This window comes from Hyla sarda, chromosome 11, assembly GCF_029499605.1.
Source record: "Hyla sarda isolate aHylSar1 chromosome 11, aHylSar1.hap1, whole genome shotgun sequence".
In the NCBI taxonomy this organism is placed as follows: domain Eukaryota; kingdom Metazoa; phylum Chordata; class Amphibia; order Anura; family Hylidae; genus Hyla; species Hyla sarda.
The window spans coordinates 76264687-76289629 of record NC_079199.1 but is presented as its reverse complement, the minus strand read 5'-3'; the positions used below and the strand labels follow the sequence as shown (position 1 = coordinate 76289629).

Sequence of the window (24943 nt, the reverse complement as noted above, 5' to 3'; positions counted from 1 at the left end):
CCAAATTCTCATCTCTCCACTTCTCTCCATACAGCTCCTCATAAAAGCATGCAATTTCCTCACTCACACCATCACCAGTCACTTCCCTACCATCCTCTCTCACAATCATATCAATAACAGGTTTTTTAGAAAAAACTTTTTTGAAAAAATAACGTGAACATTTCTCATCATGTTCCAATTTATCTAACTTGGCCCTATACATGATACTCCTACCCTTTTCCAACACAAAATTATTAATCTCCCTCTTAGTGCTCACAATATCATCCTGAACATCCACTCCACAATCTCTCAACCTACACAAATAGGACAAACGCGCATTCAACTTCACATATTGCTCCCTCTTAAGAGCAGCGACTTTGTATCCAAAGGACTTAAAAAAGGACTTTGTTTTCTTGTTAACCCATTCCCACCACAAAATAATGTTATCAAACTCACCTTTCTTTCCACACCACTTCTTATACATACATTCATACTGATCTCTCACATCCACACTATCTAAATGTTTAATATTCATTTTCCACAAACCTCTCCCATACACAGCACTCTGACCCACATCAATCTCACACAGCAAGGAATCATGGTCCGAATAACAAACAGACCTCTGTCTGTAACTTAAAGCATTCAAACTCTCAGACAAAAAACAATAATCTAACTTAGAGTGAAAATTACCTCTATCTGCATGATATGTACATAAATTAGGATTAATATTACATAACTCTTGGATATCCCTTAACCTAAAATCAGAGACTAACTCAAATAATTTTCTACCAGATACATCAAAAGCTTTTTTTGTTAAATCAACATTCATATCTCCAACTAAAATAACAGGCATCTTGCCCTGAACATAAAACTTTAACTTATCAAACAAATTTTTTCTTTCATTTTTATATGCAGGAGCATAAACATTAATCAAACGAAATTTCATATTTTTATAACTTAATACAGCAGAAATACACCTGCCAGGTTCAATTACCACATAGCTTTCCACAGCAATTTTTTTTTATCTAAAGCCGAGGAACGTGCTTTCGATTCACCCAAAGTGCAAGAAAAAGTGCAAACGTGTTACACTAAAAAAACGTGCACAAAGGATGCGGTCTATCGCAAGCCCTTCTCCGATAGGAGAGAGGCCCCCCAACAAACCTTACCCTTCGCCTCCGGACCAAAAGGTACCTGCGAGGTTCCAGGTTCGATGTCCCTTTTCGCCGAAGCTACTAGGGGACCACAAATGCTCCCGGCATCCCCCTTGGCGTTAGCCAAGGTATCTGCCCGCAGAGCCGATTACGGTAGGTACCCTGCCAAAGCAGGAGTACCCGGGGTGTTTGCAGGGAGGTGCGGAACCTAATGGCCACACACACCTCCCCTAGACCGCCAGGAGGGACACCCAGAAGGGCTACCGCATCCTGACCAATCCTGTGAACACACAACACGCAAAAAGTGACACAGTGAGAAAAAAAAGAAATAAATAAGTGAATGTGTGCAGATATACTGCCCGGACATCCGGCCGGATCTATAAAAATTTCTCTGATCCTAGCCAGAAGGCCGGGAATCAAGAGGTGAGTGCCACAAGGTGAAGAGATTATGGTGCCCGTGCTTCAACTCAGTGAGTCTATTCTCCCAGTGAGTTTCGGCACCTCGGGGTCACCACTCCCCGAGGCACAAAAGTACCTCGGCTCTAGACCCTCTCAGCCTCATGGCGAGACCCGGAGGGAACAGGTCACATCGGGGCAGCCGTCGAGCTGATTCCTCAGAACCAGCCCCGGAAAGCCCTGGTACACCTGCATCCTCCATGCAGCACCCATCCCCACCAGCATGAAAACTGATAAGAACAGATACTACACTTGATCTTAGCCAAAAGGCCGAGAAGCTTTCCACAGCAATGTCAGGTGATTTAATCAAGATCCCCACACCATCATTCTTATTCAAAACACTCCCAGACCACACACACCGACCATACACCCATTCATCCTGACTTATGGTGAGATCAATACCACACTCCTGCAAACAAAAAAATTGCAGCATTTTCCTGAGCTAAAAAACTTAAAATAGCAGCTCTCCTAGCCTTATTTTTAAACACTCTCACATTTTGAGAACATACAACAAAACCCATAGCCTAAAGCTACAAAGAACAAGGTTTAACCCTGCATGAGCTACACAGGTGCATCAGCCACCTGCTACTAACTAGCAAATCAAGTCCCAGCATAGTTATTCACCACTCTCAGTAGCCTCCATAACATCCGTCTCCAGGACTTCATAAAAGTTGCTGGTTTCCGGGCGCGAGTCCGCACCCTTCTCACCTCTTCTTTTCTTGGCAGACTTCCCTCCATGCACCAGTTGAAAGCCATCATAATTTTCATCCTCTGCATTATGTTTCCCACCACCCTCCCTGTTACACAAATCAGTCTCACCTGAGGATGGAAATGGCTCAATGTGAACAGGGTCAGAGGGGTGAACAGACTCCACAGAGTGACTAGGACTCTGCACTCCCTCAATAACTTCCTCCAACTGTCTGAAGGCATCAGAGACTGCAGCCTGAACATCAGGGGGCTTCTGAGGAGCTGCAATGGTCTTCAGAGGGGCCAATCTCCTCACTATTTCCCCCTCTCTCACCACACTACTGAATAAAGGACTTCTCACCCCAGGGCAGTCCTTATAAACATGACCTTCCTCCCGACATAAGTCACATTTCCTGGCTTTAGGACAACTTCCAGCATGGTGGCCAGCAGTATTACAGTTCCTGCACATTTGTCCTTGCACACAGTTCTCCTTTAAATGTCCAAAGGAAAAACAATTCCTGCAGTAGGAAGGCTGACCAGCATAGGACAGGTACCCCCTATAACCTGCAATGGAAAAACTGGCAGGGGGGTGTTTAAAACCCCCAACACAAGTAGGGTCTACTTTTAATTTAACCACAAACTTATAATTGCAGTTAAAAATCCCCAGTACATTCGTCTGTTTCTCTCCACCCTTCACATAGTCACAGTACTTGTGCAAAAAGTTCTTAATAATTTCCACATCTGTGTAAGGATTATGCACATGCACTATCACAGTTTTTTCCTGCAGACCAAACAGTGGAGTAATCTTCACCCCAACCAGCAAGGGCTCATTGCTGAGATTCCTTAAGTATTCATACACATGCAAACACCTGCCCTCATCCACAAAGGTTACCTCATAGGAGCCCCTGCGGGGAGACTCATTAACACTGAAGATTTCAGCCTTGTCCACTCCAATCTTCTCCATAATGATGTCTCTCACCAGATAAACCATGTTGTTCTTGGAACTTGCAGGATCCACCTCCATGCGGATAGTATTCTTTACTCCAGCCATTCTTCCAGATGATAATCTGTCAGTACAGGACCACAGTGAAAAAAAATCTTCCTCCGGCAAACTGGGTAAACCCAGAGATCGCACCCTCTGGCCAGACCAGAGCAAACTGCACTTGATCTTAGCCAAAAGGCCGAGAAGCGATAACCGTGAAAGGGGCGGGCCCAACAAGGTCCCCTTCATGGGCACTATCACTGCTTGCTGTCAGGGAGGCTGCCAGACAATTTCCCATGCACACTCTGGGCTGGGGGGCAGTCAACCACCAGTACACACAGCAGAACCTAAACCCATACCATTATTGCTAAGCAGCAAGACAGGGGCCCATTACACTCCCACGGGGCCTTTTTAAATGCAATCCATAACCCGGATTTGCCAGGAACCCTTCTTACTCCTCCTACTTGCATGTGACACTGGGCTTAGGATCTGCATAGGAAACACACACACAAGCACACACCTACCTTTGTTGCCTGCAGATGCCTCCTTGGCTGTCCCCAAACGGTATCAAACCAACACCCACGGGAAGCTGTAAGCATAGAGGACATGCCTGCACCCTATTGGACTTACTTGTGTGGGTTAAATCCGGGTTATTTGACAACCTATGGCGGTGATGGTTCTGCTCAGGCAGAGCAGTGCTGATGCTCCTCATAAAGCTGTCGCTGCTGTGAAGGTTCTAGGCGACATCACAATCCCCATGGTTACATACACAACAAAGCTGGGTTGTTGTTGTTTACACTCTGCAAGGCCTGTGGAAGTGAGTGACATCATAGCACTGTAGTTCTAAGGGTTCTAGATGGATGGATGCAACAATCTCCTCTTGCTTCTATGAAGGCCATAATAGACGACATCACCAACCAGCTCCAGAGTCACATACACAGCTAAGGTGAGATGTTGTTTACACCTAGTGATGTCAGTGGTATTGAGTGACATCACAGCACAGTGCTAAAGCTCCTGGGCCTGGACACAGCAGCGGCTGCAATATCTCAACGGAGAATACGTTTATATATATATGTGTGTGTGTGCGCGTATATATATATATATATATATATATATATATATATATTTCTCCGCCTAAATCACTTTTAAACCCATTTCCACCTTTTTTTCCCTTCTCTTCCTCTTACTTTTTTTTCACGTTTTTTTTAAGTTTTTCTCCTTTTCGCCTCTTTTCTGGGCGTATTATTCTTCTTTTTCTTCTTTTTTTTCGTCTAATGCATACCCTATCAGTGCAGCAATGCTTATTCAATACCGCCAGCAGATGGAGACACTGGGGGATAATTTTCTGAGGATTTACACTGATTTTTCCTGTCTGAATTTGTCGCACAGAAAGTTGCAGGCCAAATATGTGTGACATTTCTGCGACTTTAGCTTCTAGAGCATTTTTACAACATTATACATAGGTGCTGAATACATAAAAAGCGACTGTTCAGCGACAGACAAGTCGCATCGGCTGAAAGTAGGCCAGAATGTCAGTCCATGTTGGAGCAGGTTTAGATACAGTCTAAAGCATAGATCTCAAAGTCTGTGCACAGAATTTAGCAAGGGCCTCGCACCTTCTGATGCATTAGGTAGGTGCACAATAGAATAGCCTAACCCTCTGTACTTTGGTCTATATTGATGCGGGACATAGACAGCCAGCTGATGACCAATCCATTAGTGCAATGGATGGCTGGAAGCATTTGTCTTTGCCTTTGCAATACCACAGAAGCAATGCATGGTCAATGTACAGCAATGACACACCTGTGTGAACAGCCAGGAGACCCCCCCATGTTATATTACATAGTTACATAGTTACATAGTTAGTACGGTCGAAAAAAGACATATGTCCATCAAGTTCAACCAGGGAATTAAGGGGTAGGGGTGTGGCGCGATATTGGGGAAGGGATGAGATTTTATATTTCTTCATAAGCATTAATCTTATTTTGTCAATTAGGAACATTCAGCACCCACCCGCTATAAGGCTGCTGCCTATCATGTCATGCCCTACCTACCTGCACAGGTGTGCTGGCTGCTCAGATGATCCAATTAAGGAGGCCATTTAGTCAGCAGCAGCAGAAGTCCTGTGCCTGGACGCTCCAACAGCGGCCAGACACAAGCAGAAGCAGAAGCAGCAGCAGCAGCACCACCTTTTATTTTTTGGCTGCAGCAGCAGCAAGGCCCACAGGGCTGGCTAGCTGGCTAGCCAGCAAGCAGGTAGCAATGAAAGTAGGAATCTTTCTTTTTAACCCTGTAAGGGGGTGGTGCACTGTACCCGAAGATACTGCCATATCGGGTCAATGCATAGGGCGACGGAAGCAAGCTTCGAAATCGGCCCCCGTTCTCAAAAATCCATTTAATATATGGTCCCCAGATAGGGGACGTATCAGATATTAAACTGATAAGAACAGATTTTTTTTTATTTTTTACGTTTTTATTAGTAAAGTGCAAAAACAAGAAATACATACAAGTAAACTTTCACTACTATTCAAAATGCATCATATTACATATCACATTATTGCATTCCAAAGACTAAAGTGCCAAAGTGAATTAGCTTTCTGGGCCCCCAGTCTCTTTTTGTCCAATAAATAGTAGACAAAAAGATCACTCAGTGCAAGTTTAAAACAGTCACTTTCACTAATCAAGTCTTTCTGGAAAACCAAAATATTGCGAGACTTCCATAAGGCATTCTTGACGGTATTCACAACAGTCCATATCACTCTCTCTGTATCTTTATTTTGACTCGTAAAATTCCCGAATAAAACAACTTCATGATTAAAAGTCTTTAGACCGGTAAGAAACATTAAAAGACTCGCCACACTTTTCCACACCTCTTGAGCATAAAAACAGTTCCAAAACACATGTAAGACTGTCTCTTCTCCTCCACAGCTTCCTCTTGGACATCTTGAAGTATTGCACAATCCCCGTCTGTGCTGAAAGTGTCTGGTAGGTACACACTCATGTGCTATTGACCATGCAAGATCTTTATTGCAATTCTCCAGATACGGTGCATTAACCATCCTCCACACTCTGTCACATTTTGTTTTAGAGAAGTTTAAAATCCCAGAGGTTTGCTCCGATCTCCTGAGCTCCATCTCTATTATTTTGGGATGCTTGAGAATCTCAATGTCCATGTCTTTCAAGTTATACAGACGAATCACTTTCTCTAAAACCATATAGTGCTTTGGAGGTATGATTAAAACAGGGGATGTCTGAGGTAGGTGAATCCATTTTCTTTTTCTAAATATATCACCAGCAGCATACTTTAGATAAAATGTCCATTGTTTAGAGGATAAAACAGTCTTAAAACACATGCTAAAAAACTTCAGGTATAAAAAATTTTTAAGATTAGGAACGTTTTTACCTCCATTTTTGTGCAGCTTGTACATAATGTCTCTCTTGAGTTTTTCCATCCTTGAACTCCAGATAAAATGAAAAAATTGTTTTTGCAGGTTTTTAAGAACAGTCTCTGATGGAGGAAACACTGTGTTAAGGTACAATAAAACAGGTAAAAGCAAGGAACGTATAATTAAAAGCTTCCCTTCAATTGATAGTTTCCTAAGCTTCCAAAAGTCAATTTTTTCTGTACCTTTTCTTTAATAATGTTCCAACTCTCCTCTCCATCATTTTTTGCATTAAAAACCACTCCTAAAACCTTTATTTTCTCACTCTGGATCTTTAGTTGGGGGATGTCTGTATTTGACCACTTCCCAATCCCCAAACATTCACATTTAGCAATATTTAGTTTAAAAGCAGATGCTTGGCAAAAAAATTCAGTCTTCATCAAGGCTCTTCTGACAGATACTTCTGAGTCACATAAAATGGTCACATCATCCATATATGCAAGGGTTTTCGTAAACTGTCCATTACCCCCTGGTATGGGGACCCCTCTGATCACCTTGTCCTTTCTCAGCATAGCCAGTAGGGGTTCTATTGCACATATAAATAGCAGCGGTGACAAAGGGCATCCTTGCTTAACGCCCGAACTCAGTAAAACATCTTCAGATAAAAACCCATTGACTAAAATTTTGCTAAAGCAGTCATTGTATAAAAGTGCAACATGCTTGATAAAACTCTCTGGAAAACCCATCTTTTTTAAAACAGTCCATAAATGCTGGTGGGAAACTCTGTCATATGCTTTCATAAAATCAAGAGATAACACTGCAAGCTTCTGTTGGCGCTCCTGCTGGTACCAGATGGCATCTCTGATGACATTGAGATGCTCCCACACTGCACGCCCTGGGACACCACATACTTGGTCAGGGTGGATCACCGTCTCAATCACTAGCTTCATGCGGTTGACCAAGATTTTTGCAAAAATTTTATAGTCCACATTGAGTAGAGTGATTGGTCTCCAATTTTCTAGCTTTGTCTTGTCTCCTTTCTTGTACAACAAAGTCACCACACCACTCCTCCAGGACTCAGGCAGCTTCTCACAGTTAAAAACCTCTTTAAGAACAGCATAAAAATCAGACTTTAAAATTTCCCAAAAAGACAGGTAAAATTCTATTTGTAATCCATCAGATCCAGGAGTTTTCCCTTTTAAAAAACTCTTTACTGCACTTTCCACTTCAGCCATATTCACACTATTGCACAAAACATCTTTGTCCTGATCACTCAGACAATATTGCACAGAGTCCATTACTTCGGGTAAAAAGTCAGAGTCAATGTGTTTTTCACTAAAAAGATCATGATAAAAACTGTGTGCTTTATTTAAAAGTCCATCTTTAGTAGTCTCACCATCAAGATTTTTTATTAATTCTTTCTTTTCAACAAGTTTCTTTAAAAAGAAGCGTGAGCAAGTCTCATTTTTTTCCATATGTTCCACTTTTGCATTATAAATAATTTCTTTACCTTTTCCTTCCACAGCTTTCTTTATCTCCTCTTTCACCTTTACAATTGTATCATCCATATTCACACCAATGCTCCTCAGCTGGTAACAGGTTTGCAGTTTTGTGTTTAGCCTTTTAAACCACCTTTGCTTCTCCTTGGCTTTGTTCACACCAGCACGCATAAAATATTCTTTTATTTTGGCCTTTGCATGCTCCCACCAGTCCAGCATTGATGCAAACCGCTGTTGGAGATTTTTTAGTTTTTTATAATAAATAACAAAGTCTCTCTTTATGATTTCATCTTCTAGGAGCTGTGAGTTCAGTCTCCAAACACCTTTCCCTTTGATGACATCAGGTAAGTAAATTTCCACAGAGAGAAGTTTGTGGTCAGACAAGACATTATCTGTGAGTTTAGCATTATTTATTTTTATATTTTCAGAAATAAGGACAAAGTCAATTCTGGATTTATAGATGTTACTTTCCCAGGTGTAACCAGGGTCAGATGGGTTTTGACTTCTCCAGGCATCTTGCAATCTGTTGTCCTGAATTAGATTCTTCAGCTGCACTTCAGTCTTGTCTTTTCTCACAGACCCAGAGACTCTCCTCTCATCAGGCAACACACAGTTAAAATCTCCTCCCAAGACAAGAGAGGTAGCTCCATGCAAATACAACTGCACAATCTCTAGGAGGGAGGATCTTTCTTCTTTAACAGGGGAGGCATAGATGTTAATAATCCTCAACTCCACTCCATTATATTGTACATTCACAAGCAATGCCCTCCCAGGCACAATTTCCACAAAGGACATGATGTTAAAGTCCTGGCCCTTAAAAAGTATTCCAACTCCAGAGTTCTTGTTTGAGTTGTCACCTGACCAGATAGATGGGCCATATATCCAGTCAGTTCTCAGGTATTCATAATTCATGTGATGATAAATTCCACATTCTTGAATTAGAAAAATTCTTGCATTCAAAGTTGACAAAAATGAAAAAAAAGCAGCCCTCCTTGCAGGACTCTTTATTCCTCTCGCATTAAGCGAGGCAATGCTGATGGTAGCCATTTAACCCTTTTCAGGAGTTGCTGCCTCAGACTCAGGAGATGTAAGTTCCTGGATTACTTGAGATGGTGCAACCAGTAACCGTTTTGTTTGGCCACTGTTCACATCTGAGACAACAGGATCTTTCTTTCTCTTTTTTTTTCAAGTCTTCAACCTCCATTTCCTCTGACCAGTCTCTTGCAAGTGTAGCCACAGATGATCCCTGCTCCATATCTGACTCGGCAAAGTCCGACTCAGTGACAGCGACCACCGACTCCACCGCCCCCATGGTGACAGCAGGGACAGCACGGGGTTCACTGCCACCAACTTTCCGCTGGATAACATCTGGCTTTACAGCAGCAGGTTTTACAGTCTCTTTCTTTTTAACTGCAGAGACTGCAGTCTGAACAGACCCAACAGTAACAGCAACAGGAACAGGATCCGCAGTCTGAATAGTGTCCACAGGTTTGGATCCAGCCTCGGGTGTGGCAGCAGTGGCAGCAATAGCAGCAGCAGCAGCAGCAGCCTGGTCACAAGATGATGCAGCGACCTCCGCCCAAGTTCTGGACCTGTACAGACAGTCTTTGAACACATGTCCACGTTGCCCGCAGAGATTGCACACCACCTCCTCTGTGCAACCTCCTGAGGTATGTCCAGCTTTGCCGCAGCGACCACAGAACTGCACAGATGGTGAAGTGCAAGCATCCTGTCTGTGGCCAAAGCTCCTGCATTTTCTGCAAAATTCCGGCATGTTGTTATAAAACAGGTAGCCTCTGTCTCTGCCAATTGTAAAGCTGGAGGGCGGATGTTGCATGCCCTCAATTCCATCAGGATCAGCTCTAAACTTCACACGGAACTTGTATTTACCAGTCCAGAGATCCTCTGTATTGAAGATTTTCTCTCCTCCTTTCACCTCAGAGCAATATCTCTGGAGAAAGCGCCCAATGTCAGCCAGATTCACATACGGATTGTACATGAACACCACCAGGTTTGTCTCTCCTGCAGTGTATAACACAGTGAAGGTAAGTCCATCCAGCTCAGGTGAATTCAGCTTGTACTTTAATTGGTAGTGCAGATTCTGACAGGCGCTGTGAGATTCAAGCACAAGGACATATGAAGCTCTCCCATGCTGCTGCAGACATAGAATATCCTGCTTTTTCACCAGCAAGGTCTTTAGGAAGATGTTCTTCACAAGATGTTCCAAGCTGAACTTGTCCAATGCACTTTCAAGGATATCCACACGAAATCCATTCTTTATCCTGGTCTCTCCATCTTTCAGGTAATTAATTCGGCTCTGGAAAGCCATTATCGCACAATTCACAGTAGCCCCCGCAAGGGATAGCTCCTGCAATCCACCTCGCACCTCTTGATCTTAGCCAAAAGGCCGAGAAGCGATAACCGTGAAAGGGGCGGGCCCAACAAGGTCCCCTTCATGGGCACTATCACTGCTTGCTGTCAGGGAGGCTGCCAGACAATTTCCCATGCACACTCTGGGCTGGGGGGCAGTCAACCACCAGTACACACAGCAGAACCTAAACCCATACCATTATTGCTAAGCAGCAAGACAGGGGCCCATTGCACTCCCACGGGGCCTTTTTAAATGCAATCCATAACCCGGATTTGCCAGGAACCCTTCTTACTCCTCCTACTTGCATGTGACACTGGGCTTAGGATCTGCATAGGAAACACACACACAAGCACACACCTACCTTTGTTGCCTGCAGATGCCTCCTTGGCTGTCCCCAAACGGTATCAAACCAACACCCACGGGAAGCTGTAAGCATAGAGGACATGCCTGCACCCTATTGGACTTACTTGTGTGGGTTAAATCCGGGTTATTTGACAACCTATGGCGGTGATGGTTCTGCTCAGGCAGAGCAGTGCTGATGCTCCTCATAAAGCTGTCGCTGCTGTGAAGGTTCTAGGCGACATCAGAATCCCTATGGTTACATACACAACAAAGCTGGGTTGTTGTTGTTTACACTCTGCAAGGCCTGTGGAAGTGAGTGACATCATAGCACTGTAGTTCTAAGGGTTCTAGATGGATGCAACAATCTCCTGTTGCTTCTATGAAGGCCATAATAGACGACATCACCAACCAGCTCCATAGTCACATACACAGCTAAGGTGAGATGTTGTTTACACCTAGTGATGTCAGTGGTATTGAGTGACATCACAGCACAGTGCTAAAGCTCCTGGGCCTGGACACAGCAGCGGCTGCAATATCTCAACGGAGAATACGTTTATATATATATGTGTGTGTGTGCGCGTATATATATATATATATATATATATATATATATATATTTCTCCGCCGAAATCACTTTTAAACCCATTTCCACCTTTTTTTCCCTTCTCTTCCTCTTACTTTTTTTTCACGTTTTTTTACGTTTTTCTCCTTTTCGCCTCTTTTCTGGGCGTATTCTTCTTCTTTTTCTTCTTTTTTTTCGTCTAATGCATACCCTATCAGTGCAGCAATGCTTATTCAATACCGCCAGCAGATGGAGACACTGGGGATAATTTTCTGAGGATTTATACTGATTTTTCCTGTCTGAATTTGACGCACAGAAAGTTGCAGGCCAAATATGTGTGACATTTCTGCGACTTTAGCTTCTAGAGCATTTTTACAACATTATACATAGGTGCTGAATACATAAAAAGCGACTGTTCAGCGACAGACAAGTCGCATCGGCTGAAAGTAGGCCAGAATGTCAGTCCATGTTGGAGCAGGTTTAGATACAGTCTAAAGCATAGATCTCAAAGTCTGTGCACAGAATTTAGCAAGGGCCTCGCACCTTCTGATGCATTAGGTAGGTGCACAATAGCATAGCCTAACCCTCTGTACTTTGGTCTATATTGATGCGGGACATAGACAGCCAGCTGATGACCAATCCATTAGTGCAATGGATGGCTGGAAGCATTTGTCTTTGCCTTTGCAATACCACAGAAGCAATGCATGGTCAATGTACTGCAATGACACACCTGTGTGAACAGCCAGGAGACCCCCCATGTTATGTTACATAGTTACATAGTTACATAGTTAGTACGGTCGAAAAAAGACATATGTCCATCAAGTTCAACCAGGGAATTAAGGGGTAGGGGTGTGGCGCGATATTGGGGAAGGGATGAGATTTTATATTTCTTCATAAGCATTAATCTTATTTTGTCAATTAGGAACATTCAGCACCCACCCGCTATAAGGCAGCTGCCTATCATGTCATGCCCTACCTACCTGCACAGGTGTGCTGGCTGCTCAGATGATCCAATTAAGGAGGCCATTTAGTCAGCAGCAGCAGAAGTCCTGTGCCTGGACGCTCCAACAGCGGCCAGACACAAGCAGAAGCAGAAGCAGCAGCAGCAGCACCACCTTTTGTTTTTTGGCTGCAGCAGCAGCAAGGCCCACAGGGCTGGCTAGCTGGCTAGCCAGCAAGCAGGTAGCAATGAAAGTAGGAATCTTTCTTTTTAACCCTGTAAGGGGGTGGTGCACTGTACCCGAAGATACTGCCATATCGGGTCAATGCATAGGGCGACGGAAGCAAGCTTCGAAATCGGCCCCCGTTCTCAAAAATCCATTTAATATATGGTCCCCAGATAGGGGACGTATCAGATATTAAACTGATAAGAACAGATTTTTTTTTTTATTTTTTTTTTTTATAAACCTTCAGGTTTAGACTAAACACCACTTAGATAACGCGTCATTTTTGACTCATGGTAAAGTCTAACTCATCATTAGGTAATTCTTTATTTGTTCAAAGCAAATTCAAAACAAATTCAAATACCATCACCATTACACCCTTACAACATGTCTCCACTTCAAAAATTTCCATATCCCCTCTGCATCTATTTCACCTAATTTCTTTTTATCACGTAAATAAACGGTGTACAACCTATCCAGAATCATTCTTAAACTTCCTTCCACAGTCACATCTTTTCTCTTAAACACATATAAATTTCTAACATCCCACAAGACTTCCTTCACAATCGCCAACAACACAAACAACACCCTTTCATTCTTTCTTCCAATCATACTAAGACCAAACATCACAACCTCATATGACAACCTATTTATCCCAGTCAACTCCTTATACAACGGACCTATCCCTCTCCATACATTCTGAGCCATGTCACAATTCCAAATCACATGCATCACACTTTCAACCCCACTACAATCTTCCCTCGGACATATTTCACTCCTTCCAATACCTCTATTCCTTTGGAACTCTCTTACTGGTAGGGCTCCATGCAAACACTGCCATCCTATCTCTCTCTGTCTATTTGATATTCCATCTGTCATTAAACTCTTCCACACCTTAGACACATCCTGGCCTCTTACCATATTAATCGGACACTCCACCTCACTTGCGGCGACATACCCAAACACATTCTTCTTACTTTCAAACAACTCCTTTCTCACACCAATCAACCTATAACTCTCCAAAAACTTTTCCACATACAAATACCAACTCGGGCACACAAACGCATAAGGCACTCTCAAATCTCTCTCCAGCCAACCTAATTTGCATAACACACGCCCACCTAAATATCTCAACATACATGCAAAATTCTTTTCTCCTCTCATCATCCTTCTAACCGCAAACACCACATTCACCCCCAAATACACATCTAGATTTGGAAATCCCATTCCACCCTTACTACCATCCTTCATCACAACTTCTCTCCTCACTCTTTCCACTTTTGTACCCCAAAAAAACACAAACAAAATTCTTTTTAACTTCCTTAAAACCATATAACTTGGCGGAAACACTATTGCCACATACAATAAAATAGGCAATATTACACTTTTCACAACCAGCACTTTCCCAACCATAGACAAATCTCTCAACCTCCAAAGACTCAATTTTTTGGACACTCTCTTCTCTACATCATCCCAACTTTCTCTCCCATCCAATCTTTCATCCATTTTAACACCTAAAACCTGAATACCACCTTCAATATTCTTCATACCCACATCCTCACTTCCTTGCATACTACCAAAACATTTATACTCACTTTTGTCCCAATTCACCTTAAACCCAGACGCTCCACAAAACAATCCAACTAGTAACTTTGCCCTTCTCATAACAGCCACAGACTCTCCCAAAATACACACATCATCCATGTAGGCCAAAACTTTGACTTCTCTCCCACCACTCCCTGGAATTTTTAACCCTCTAACACACTTATCCCGCCGCAACATCTCTAATAATGGCTCCATAGCACATATAAAAGCCATAGGGGACAACGGACAACCCTGCCTTACACCAGAACATACTTTCACCTTCTCAGACATCCAACCATTTATCAAAACCTTACTATATACTCCATCATACAGCATCCTTACAACATTTACAAAATCACCCGGGAATCCCATTCTCACTAATACTCTAAACAAAAACCTATGTGACAGACGATCAAACGCCTTTTCAAAATCTATCGACATCACTCTAACCTCCTGTTTCCTACTCATACTATCCCATAACAAATCTCTCAACAAACACAAATTTTCATTTATTCTTCTCCCAGGCACTCCACACACTTGTTCTTCTCCAATCACCTGCTCAACCACATCTCTCATCCTATTTGTAATTATTTTAGCAAACACCTTATAATCTACATTCAACAAAGTTATCGGCCTCCAATTCCTCACATCATTCACATCACCTTTCTTATAAATCAACACAACCACTCCACTCTTCATACTTTCCACCATTCTCTCATTCCTCCACATATACCTATACACTTCCACCAAATCATCCTTCACAACATCCCAAATCCAAGCATGAAATTCAACAGGCAACCCATCCTCTCCAGGCGTTTTATTTCTTGACATACTATCCACAGTCCTCTTCACTTCCTCCTCTCCAATCTCTCTCATCAGAGTCCCATATTCACTACCATCCACCCTCTTATCAAGCACTCTCAACACTTCATCCTGCAAGTCCTCTTCACAATCTTTTACCGCATACAAGTCTTCATAAAAATTTTTAACCACTCCCAACACAGCTTTACCTTTAACCAGACAGCCATCATCATCATACACTCTTACCATATCCTCTCTCTTCCCAATAACTTTTTTAAAGAAATATCTCGAATATTTCTCATCTTTCTCTAACTTATCAAGTTTTGCTTGATTTTTTTATTTTTTTTATCTAAAGCCGAGGAACGTGCTTTCGATTCACCCAAAGTGCAAGAAAAAGTGCAAACGTGTTACACTAAAAAAACGTGCACAAAGGATGCGGTCTATCGCTAGCCCTTCTCCGATAGGAGAGAGGCCCCCCAACAAACCTTACCCTTCGCCTCCGGACCAAAAGGTACCTGCGAGGTTCCAGGTTCGATGTCCCTTTTCGCCGAAGCTACTAGGGGACCACAAATGCTCCCGGCATCCCCCTTGGCGTTAGCCAAGGTATCTGCCCGCAGAGCCGATTACGGTAGGTACCCTGCCAAGCAGGAGTACCCGGGGTGTTTGCAGGGAGGTGCGGAACCTAATGGCCACACACACCTCCCCTAGACCGCCAGGAGGGACACCCAGAAGGGCTACCGCATCCTGACAAATCCTGTGAACACACAACACGCAAAAAGTGACACAGTGAGACATAAAAATAAATAAATAAGTGAATGTGTGCAGATATACTGCCCGGACATTAACTTGATACATTAACTCTTTACCTTTCTCATTCAACCAATTTTTTAGATCACTCTTCACAACCTCAATCTGCTCACCCACACTCCAGCCATACTTCTTTAACTTATTGAGAAACACCAATCTTTTATTCAACCATTCATACTTCTTCTTCCTCCCAGCATTCCGCTTATATCCCTCTCTTTTAAAGAAAACTTTTGTTTGACCCTTAACCCATTCCCACCAACACAATATATCAGGAAAATCATTCTTTTTCTTACACCAACCCCTATACTTATTAACATATCTATCATACACTCCTTCCACTTCCAACAATTTAACATTTAATTTCCATACACCCCTCCCACTCACACAATCTGCATCCAATACTAACTCACAACACACATACTCATGATCTGAATATCCTACTTTTTCTTGCATATAATTCTTACATAACACACCCTTAGACACAAAACACATATCAAGTCTGGAACTATGACTTCCACTATCAGAATAATATGTATCTAACAAAGGACACACTCCACACGCTTCAGCCACATCCTTTAACTTAAAGTCACACACCATACTTTTAACCTCTTCAGGACATAGGGCGTATGGATACGCCCTGAATCCCGAGTCCTTAAGGACCGAGGGCGTATCCATACGCCCGTGGGAATTCCGGCCCCCACCGCTAGCCGGTTGGGGACCGGAGCCGGATGCCTGCTGAAATCGTTCAGCAGGCATCCCGGCATATCGCCCAGGGGGGTCATTATGCCCCCCCATGTCGGCGATCGCCGCAGATCGCTGGACAATTCAGTCCAGCGATCTGCGGCGATTCCGGGTCAATCGGGTCTCCAGTGACCCGATGACCCGGAATTACTGGCTGTTCGGGGCCGTCTCTGACGGCCCCGAACAGCCAGAGCCTGCAGGGGTGAGGTGGCACTGGTGCCACCTCACGATCGCCCTGATTCGTCGGCCGGATTACCGGCCGACCAATCAGGGCGCCTGCTGCGGGTGTCACTCCCGCACCCGCTCCGCCCCTCTTCCGGAGGACGTGAGCGCGTGCGGGATGTGCACCCCGGGTGCTGGGGACCCCGATCCCCGGCGCCCCTGTTGGGATCGGGGCCCCAGGAGCAGCTGCGGCGGCGGAGACGACGAGGGACTGACCTGTGCGGCGAGGATCGTTGGAGGTGAGTGACAGCCTCCTGCTGTTGCTTAGCAACAGCTCCCAGCATGCAAAAAGGGCATGCTGGGAGCTGTAGTTATGCAACAGCAGGAGGCAGACCACCACAACTCCCAGCATGCCCTTATGGGCATGCTGGGACTTATGGTTTTGCAACAGCTGGAGGCACATTCTTTCTATGGAAAAGTGTACCTTCAGCTGTTGTATAACTACAACTCCCAGCTTGCACAAACAGCTAAAGTGCATGCTGGGAGTTGTAGTGGTGCATCTGCTGGTTGCATAACTACAACTCCCAGCATGCCCGTTGGCTGTCGGTGACTGCTGAGAGTTGTAGTTTTGCAACAGCTGAAGGCACACTGGTTGTGAAACTCAGAGTTTTTTTTTACCTAACTCAGTGTTTCACGACCGGTGTGCCTCCAGCTGTTGCAAACTACAACTCCCAGCAGTCACCGTACACCATGCACCGTACATGCTGGGAGTTGTAGTTTTGCAACAGCTGGAGGCACACTGGTTGTGAAACACTGAGTTAGGTCACAAACTCAGTGATACATAACCAGTGTGTCTACAGTTGTTGCAAAACTGCAACTCTCAGCAGTCACCGACAGCCAACGGGCATGCTGGGAGTTGTAGTTATGCAACAGCTGGATGCCCCCCCCAATGTGAATGTACAGGGTACACTCACATGGGCGGAGAATTACAGTAAGTATCTGGCTGCAAATTTGAGCTGCCGCAAACTTTCTGCTGCAGCTCAAATTGCCAGCGAGAAACTACTGTGAACCCCCCGCCCGTGTGACTGTACCCTAAAAACACTACACTACACTAACACAAAAAATAAAATAAAAAGTAAAAAACACTACATATACACATACCCCTATACAGCCCCCCTCCCCTCCCCAATAAAAATGAAAAACGTCTGGTACGCCACTGTTTCCAGAACGGAGCCTCCAGCTGTTGCAAAACAACTCCCAGTATTGTCGGACAGCCGTTGACTGTCCAGGCATGCTGGGAGTTTTGCAACAGCTGGAGGCACCCTGTTTGGGAATCACTGGCGTAGAATACCCCTATGTCCACCCCTATGCAATCCCTAATTTAGGCCTCAAATGCGCATGGCGCTCTCACTTTGGAGCCCTGTCGTATTTCAAGGCAACAGTTTAGGGTCACATATGGGGTATCGCCGTACTCGGGAGAAATTGTGTTACAAATTTGGGGGGGTATTTTCTGCTTTTACCCTTTTTAAAAATGTTAAATTTTTGGGAAAACAAGCATTTTAGGTAAAAAAAAAATTTTTTTTTTTACATATGCAAAAGTCGTGAAACACCTGTGGGGTATAAAGGTTCACTTAACCCCTTGTTACGTTCCCCGAGGGGTCTAGTTTCCAAAATGGTATGCCATGTGTTTTTTTTTTTGCTGTCCTGGCACCATAGGGGCTTCCTAAATGCGGCATGCCCCCAGAGAAAAATTAGCGTTCAAAAAGCCAAATGTGACTCCTTCTCTTCTGAGACCTGTAGTGCGCCAGCAGAGCACTTTTCACCCCCATATGGGGTGTTTTCTGAATCGGGAGAAATTGGGCTTCAAATTTTTAGGGGTATTTTCTGCTATTACCCTTTTTAAAAATAAAAATTTTTTGGGAAAACAAGCATTTTAGGTAAAATTTTTTTTTTTTTTTTTTTACATTTGCAAAAGTCGTGAAACACCTGTGGGGTATTAAGGTTCACTTTATCCCATGTTACATTCCCCGAGGGGTCTAGTTTCCAAAATGGTATGCCATGTGGGTATTTTTTGCTGTTCTGGCACCATAAGGGCTTCCTAAAGGTAACATGCCCCCCAAAAACCATTTCAGAAAAACGTACTCTCCAAAATCCCCTTGTCGCTCCTTCCCTTCTGAGCCCTCTACTGCGCCCGCCGAACACTTTACATAGACATATGAGGTATGTGCTTACTCGAGAGAAATTGGGCTACAAAAATAAGTAAAAATTTTGTCCTTTTACCCCTTGTAAAAATTCAAAAATTGGGTCTACAAGAACATGTGAGTGTAAAAAATGAAGATTGTGAATTTTCTCCTTCACTTTGCTGCTATTCGTGTGAAACACCTAAAGGGTTAAAACGCTGACTGAATGTCATTTTGAATACTTTGGGGGGTGTAGTTTTTATAATGGGGTCATTTATGGGGTATTTCTAATATGAAGACCCTTCAAATCCACTTCAAACCTGAACTGGTCCCTGAAAAATACTGAGTTTGAAAATTTTGTGAAAAATCGGAAAATTGCTGCTGACCGTTGAAGCCCTCTGGTGTCTTCCAAAAGTAAAAACACGTCAATTTTATGATGCAAAGATAAAGTAGACATATTGTATATGTGAACCAAAAAAAAATGTATTCGTAATATCCATTTTCCTTACAAGCAGAGAGCTTCAAAGTTAGAAAAATGCTAAATTTTCAAATTTTTCATCAAATTTACGGATTTTTCACCAAGAAAGGATGCAAGTATCGACAAAAATTTACCACTATGTTAAAGTAGAATATGTCACGAAAAAACAATCTCGGAATCAGAATGATAACTAAAAGCATCCCAGAGTTATTAATGTTTAAAGTGACAGTGGTCAGATGTGCAAAAAACGCTTCGGTCCTTAAGGCCAAAATGGGCTCCGTCCTGAAGGGGTTAAGAATATTCCCAGATACATCCACATTCCCCTCAATTTCACAGTTGAAATCCCCCAGCCACACCAAAGGTATTTTACCCGGCAGAAACCTCTTAATTACCTCCAACAACCCCACCCGCTCCTCCCTCCTTACCGGCGCATACACATTTATCAACCTAAATTTAACCCCCTGCACCTTAACCTCCACCATGATACACCTCCCCTCCTCTATTACCACATAACTACAAACTTCAAACTTAAAGCTCTTAAAAAGCACCCCTACCCCATCATTCCTATTATGCCCAGACACCGACCAAACAGCAGGACCATAAGCCCATTCTCCCTTCCCCGGAATATCATTTAGCCCACATTCCTGCAAACAAATAATGTCCGCTTTTTTCCCTGCCAAGTCCTCCAAAATTACTGTCCTTCTGACTTTACTTCTAAAGACTCTAACGTTTATAGAACCGACTAAAAAAGACATACCACCATCTTAACAACCCTAAGGAAGAATTTGACAGAAAAGAAGAAAGTTATTTAGGTAGCTTTCCTCAGCGGTGTGGGAGAAGCTTCTCCCGCAGAGCACGCATCCATGTCGCTCTCAGATAGCGGTTGATACCGATTGTCCGTAGCCACCAGCGTCGACTCCATCTGTCCACCAGAAAGCTTCCTGGCCGTCTTCTTGGGGGGACGAAAAAGATCAAAGTCATCCTCTCTCTCTCTATGTCTCTCCTCACGGTCTTCACCCTCAGAAGAAGACCACTCTTCAATTTGCGGCGACTCCTCAGCCGGGGGACTGGGAGCATCCTCAATCTCCCCTTCTTCCACTTGCACCGCCATTTGCTCCTCCTCCACCACCACTTGCTCCTCCACCACCTTCACTTGCTCCTCTACCACCACAGGACTCTGTACCTCTCCAATAATAACGCTCTCTCTTGCAGGAACCACTGCAGCCGCAGCTGCAGCTGCCCTCCTCCTCTCCACCATTTCCTCTTCCATTCTCCTCTCCTCCTCCCTCCTCTTCAACACTGGACAGTTCTTGTACACATGGCCAGCTTCCCCACATAGGTCACAGGTCCTCGGGTGTGGACATGCACCCGCCTCATGCCCCGGTTGCTTACAGTTCCTGCATTTCTTACTGCCAGGGCAGGCCTCCTTCACATGTCCAAACAATAGACAATTTCTACAGAAAGATGGCTGTCCGTAGTAATAGAGATAACCTCTGAAACCAGCAATGGTAAAGTTCGCCGGAGGGTGCTTAACGCCTCCAATGCAATCTCCATCAAGCCGCAACTTCACAAAGAACTTATACGTGCCATTAAATACACCAATGCTGCTTGTCTGCTTAGTACCACCAGCAATAGACTCACAATAGATGCTCAAGAAGTTCTTAATCATAGAGACATCAACAAACGGATTGTACATGTGGATAAACAAAGTCTTTGTCCCCATTTCAAAAAGGGGATAAAAGGACACATCCCGCAAAACCTCACTTCCACTGTTCCGTTTTAAGCACTCATAAAAGTTCTGGCAGTCAGCATCATATAAGAAGGACACGTCATAAATACCTTGGCGCTTGTTCTCCTGGACACAAAAGAGGTCGCTCAAGGAAAATCCTGCCAGTCGCTCCACAATGGTATGGCCGATGTATTCAATGCTGTTTCTTAGACGATCCGTGGTTAGCACCTTGATGCGTACGGTCTTCTCCACTGCAGACATGTTGGATCCAGCCATCTTTCCAAATCTGTCGGTAACGAGTACCACAGTCTTGATCACCTACGCAGCTAGTCGCGGCGCAGTTCACTCGCACCCTCAGCGCCGACCGAGGCAATAAACCCCGATCTTAGCCAAAAGGCCGAGAAGCGATGACCGTGAAAGGGGCGGGCCCAACAAGGTCCCCTTCATGGGCACTATCATTGCTTGCTGTCAGGGAGGCTGCCAGACAATTTCCCATGCACACTCTGGGCTGGGGGGCAGTCAACCACCAGTACACACAGCAGAACCTAAACCCATACCATTATTGCTAAGCAGCAAGACAGGGGCCCATTGCACTCCCACGGGGCCTTTTTAAATGCAATCCATAACCCGGATTTGCCAGGAACCCTTCTTACTCCTCCTACTTGCATGTGACACTGGGCTTAGGATCTGCATAGGAAACACACACACAAGCACACACCTACCTTTGTTGCCTGCAGATGCCTCCTTGGCTGTCCCCAAACGGTATCAAACCAACACCCACGGGAAGCTGTAAGCATAGAGGACATGCCTGCACCCTATTGGACTTACTTGTGTGGGTTAAATCCGGGTTATTTGACAACCTATGGCGGTGATGGTTCTGCTCAGGCAGAGCAGTGCTGATGCTCCTCATAAAGCTGTCGCTGCTGTGAAGGTTCTAGGCGACATCACAATCCCTATGGTTACATACACAACAAAGCTGGGTTGTTGTTGTTTACACTCTGCAAGGCCTGTGGAAGTGAGTGACATCATAGCACTGTAGTTCTAAGGGTTCTAGATGGATGCAACAATCTCCTGTTGCTTCTATGAAGGCCATAATAGACGACATCACCAACCAGCTCCATAGTCACATACACAGCTAAGGTGAGATGTTGTTTACACCTAGTGATGTCAGTGGTATTGAGTGACATCACAGCACAGTGCTAAAGCTCCTGGGCCTGGACACAGCAGCGGCTGCAATATCTCAACGGAGAATACGTTTATATATATATGTGTGTGTGTGCGCGTATATATATATATATATATATATATATATATATATATTTCTCCGCCGAAATCACTTTTAAACCCATTTCCACCTTTTTTTCCCTTCTCTTCCTCTTACTTTTTTTTCACGTTTTTTTACGTTTTTCTCCTTTTCGCCTCTTTTCTGGGCGTATTATTCTTCTTTTTCTTCTTTTTTTTCATCTAATGCATACCCTATCAGTGCAGCAATGCTTATTCAATACCGCCAGCAGATGGAGACACTGGGGGATAATTTTCTGAGGATTTATACTGATTTTTCCTGTCTGAATTTGTCGCACAGAAAGTTGCAGGCCAAATATGTGTGACATTTCTGCGACTTTAGCTTCTAGAGCATTTTTACAACATTATACATAGGTGCTGAATACATAAAAAGCGACTGTTCAGCGACAGACAAGTCGCATCGGCTGAAAGTAGGCCAGAATGTCAGTCCATGTTGGAGCAGGTTTAGATACAGTCTAAAGCATAGATCTCAAAGTCTGTGCACAGAATTTAGCAAGGGCCTCGCACCTTCTGATGCATTAGGTAGGTGCACAATAGCATAGCCTAACCCTCTGTACTTTGGTCTATATTGATGCGGGACATAAACAGCCAGCTGATGACCAATCCATTAGTGCAATGGATGGCTGGAAGCATTTGTCTTTGCCTTTGCAATACCACAGAAGCAATGCATGGTCAATGTACAGCAATGACACACCTGTGTGAACAGCCAGGAGACCCCCAGTGTTATGTTACATAGTTACATAGTTACATAGCTAGTACGGTCGAAAAAAGACATATGTCCATCAAGTTCAACCAGGGAATTAAGGGGTAGGGGTGTGGCGCGATATTGGGGAAGGGATGAGATTTTATATTTCTTCATAAGCATTAATCTTATTTTGTCAATTAGGAACATTCAGCACCCACCCGCTATAAGGCAGCTGCCTATCATGTCATGCCCTACCTACCTGCACAGGTGTGCTGGCTGCTCAGATGATCCAATTAAGGAGGCCATTTAGTCAGCAGCAGCAGAAGTCCTGTGCCTGGACGCTCCAACAGCGGCCAGACACAAGCAGAAGCAGAAGCAGCAGCAGCAACACCTTTTGTTTTTTGGCTGCAGCAGCAGCAAGGCCCACAGGGCTGGCTAGCTGGCTAGCCAGCAAGCAGGTAGCAATGAAAGTAGGAATCTTTCTTTTTAACCCTGTAAGGGGGTGGTGCACTGTACCCGAAGATACTTCCATATCGGGTCAATGCATAGGGCGACGGAAGCAAGCTTCGAAATCGGCCCCCGTTCTCAAAAATCCATTTAATATATGGTCCCCAGATAGGGGATGTATCAGATATTAAACTGATAAGAACAGATTTTTTTTTACTTGGCTACCCCTGAGGGGTATCTTTTTATTTAGAATTCATAAAATTTTACAAAGTGCATTACGATTTTTAAATATAATTTTTTCAATAAAAACAAATTTTGATAATAAAATCACATATAACAATAAAAGTTCACATAAATACAATCATAATACACTTAAAATGGGCACTTGGTGGCTTTACAAAAGGGCGTTCCATTCATAAAAATACAATTTTCTAGCTAATAAAGGATAATATTTCTTGTCTAATAAAAAGTACTGGTACATATCACTAAAACAAAGAGCTAACACATCATTCACAGATAAAATCTCATGTTTAAAAAGTAAAATGTTTCTGGCATTCCATAGAGCTGCTTTAACACAGTTTATGATCTTCCATGCCATTATCTCTTGAGTCCGTATTGGGCATTCCAGACATCCATAAAAAACAGCTGCAGAGTTTAAGTCCTTTATTTCTGTTATCTTCTTCACCAGAGGGAGTATTTTAGTCCATATCCTTTTTGCATAAAAACAAGTCCAGAAAAGGTGGTACACGGTCTCGGGTTCCTGGCAGCCCTCCCTCGGGCATACTGCAGTGTTGGCCATCCTTCTTCGGTGCTGGAATGCCCGGCATGGAAGACACTCGTGTATGCAGCTCCAGGCCAGATCTTTCTGTGAATTAAAAATATAAATCATATTTGCCATTTTCCATATTTTCCTGCATTTCTCTCCATTAAAATTATTCACATGGGCAATAAAACCACTTTCTTTAATATATTTTAACAGTTTTTTGCTATTAGTTATTTCATTCATACTTTTTCCGTTAAAGTTGTACAGGTTGAAAATTTTCTCTAAAATCTTGTATTGTTGGGGAAGATTAAAAGCATAAGGACAGCTTAAAACAGTTTTAAACCACCTATTCCTCCTCATAAAAAAACCTGTATTAAAACGGATAAAATATGACCAGTAACTATCCTTAAAAAGTGTGCTAACACATACACACCCATATATATATACCCATATATATATATATATATACATAGAGATATATATATGTGTGTGTGTATGTATTGCTTACTGACATGATAAAAACATTCTTGAGACCAATAAACATATACTTCATTATATTCATCATCAGTAATTTTAGTAGACACATGAATAACTGTTTCTAAACAACAACTCCCATGATAAGGGTTGCCTTCTGCTGTTGCAAATCTTTAGGCTCAACATGTTTTTTAAATTACAACTCCCATCATTCC

The 24943-nt window shown here is 43.4% G+C and overlaps 1 protein-coding gene, 2 non-coding genes and 2 pseudogenes across 3 annotated transcripts; all 5 read right to left on the bottom strand.

Annotated features, from left to right (window-relative positions):
* Positions 1-1708: 1708 nt before the first annotated feature.
* On the bottom strand, positions 1709-1868 carry LOC130296036 (U2 spliceosomal RNA; annotated as a pseudogene).
* Positions 1869-1986: 118 nt separating this feature from the next.
* On the bottom strand, positions 1987-3964 carry LOC130295449 (zinc finger CCHC domain-containing protein 3-like). Its single transcript, XM_056546232.1, has 2 exons — positions 3780-3964; positions 1987-3340 (listed from the first exon to the last, which is right to left on the bottom strand). Exon 2 carries the CDS (start codon positions 3322-3324, stop codon positions 2203-2205), a length of 1122 nt encoding a protein of 373 aa, XP_056402207.1. The 5' UTR covers positions 3325-3340; positions 3780-3964; the 3' UTR covers positions 1987-2202.
* Positions 3965-5553: 1589 nt separating this feature from the next.
* On the bottom strand, positions 5554-5756 carry LOC130296133 (U2 spliceosomal RNA; annotated as a pseudogene).
* A 6880-nt stretch (positions 5757-12636) lies between these two features.
* Positions 12637-12822, bottom strand: LOC130296138 (U2 spliceosomal RNA). Its single transcript, XR_008849129.1, has one exon. It is a non-coding gene; the product is annotated as a U2 spliceosomal RNA (small nuclear RNA).
* Positions 12823-23544: 10722 nt separating this feature from the next.
* On the bottom strand, positions 23545-23729 carry LOC130296164 (U2 spliceosomal RNA). Its single transcript, XR_008849151.1, has one exon. It is a non-coding gene; the product is annotated as a U2 spliceosomal RNA (small nuclear RNA).
* Positions 23730-24943: the final 1214 nt, after the last annotated feature.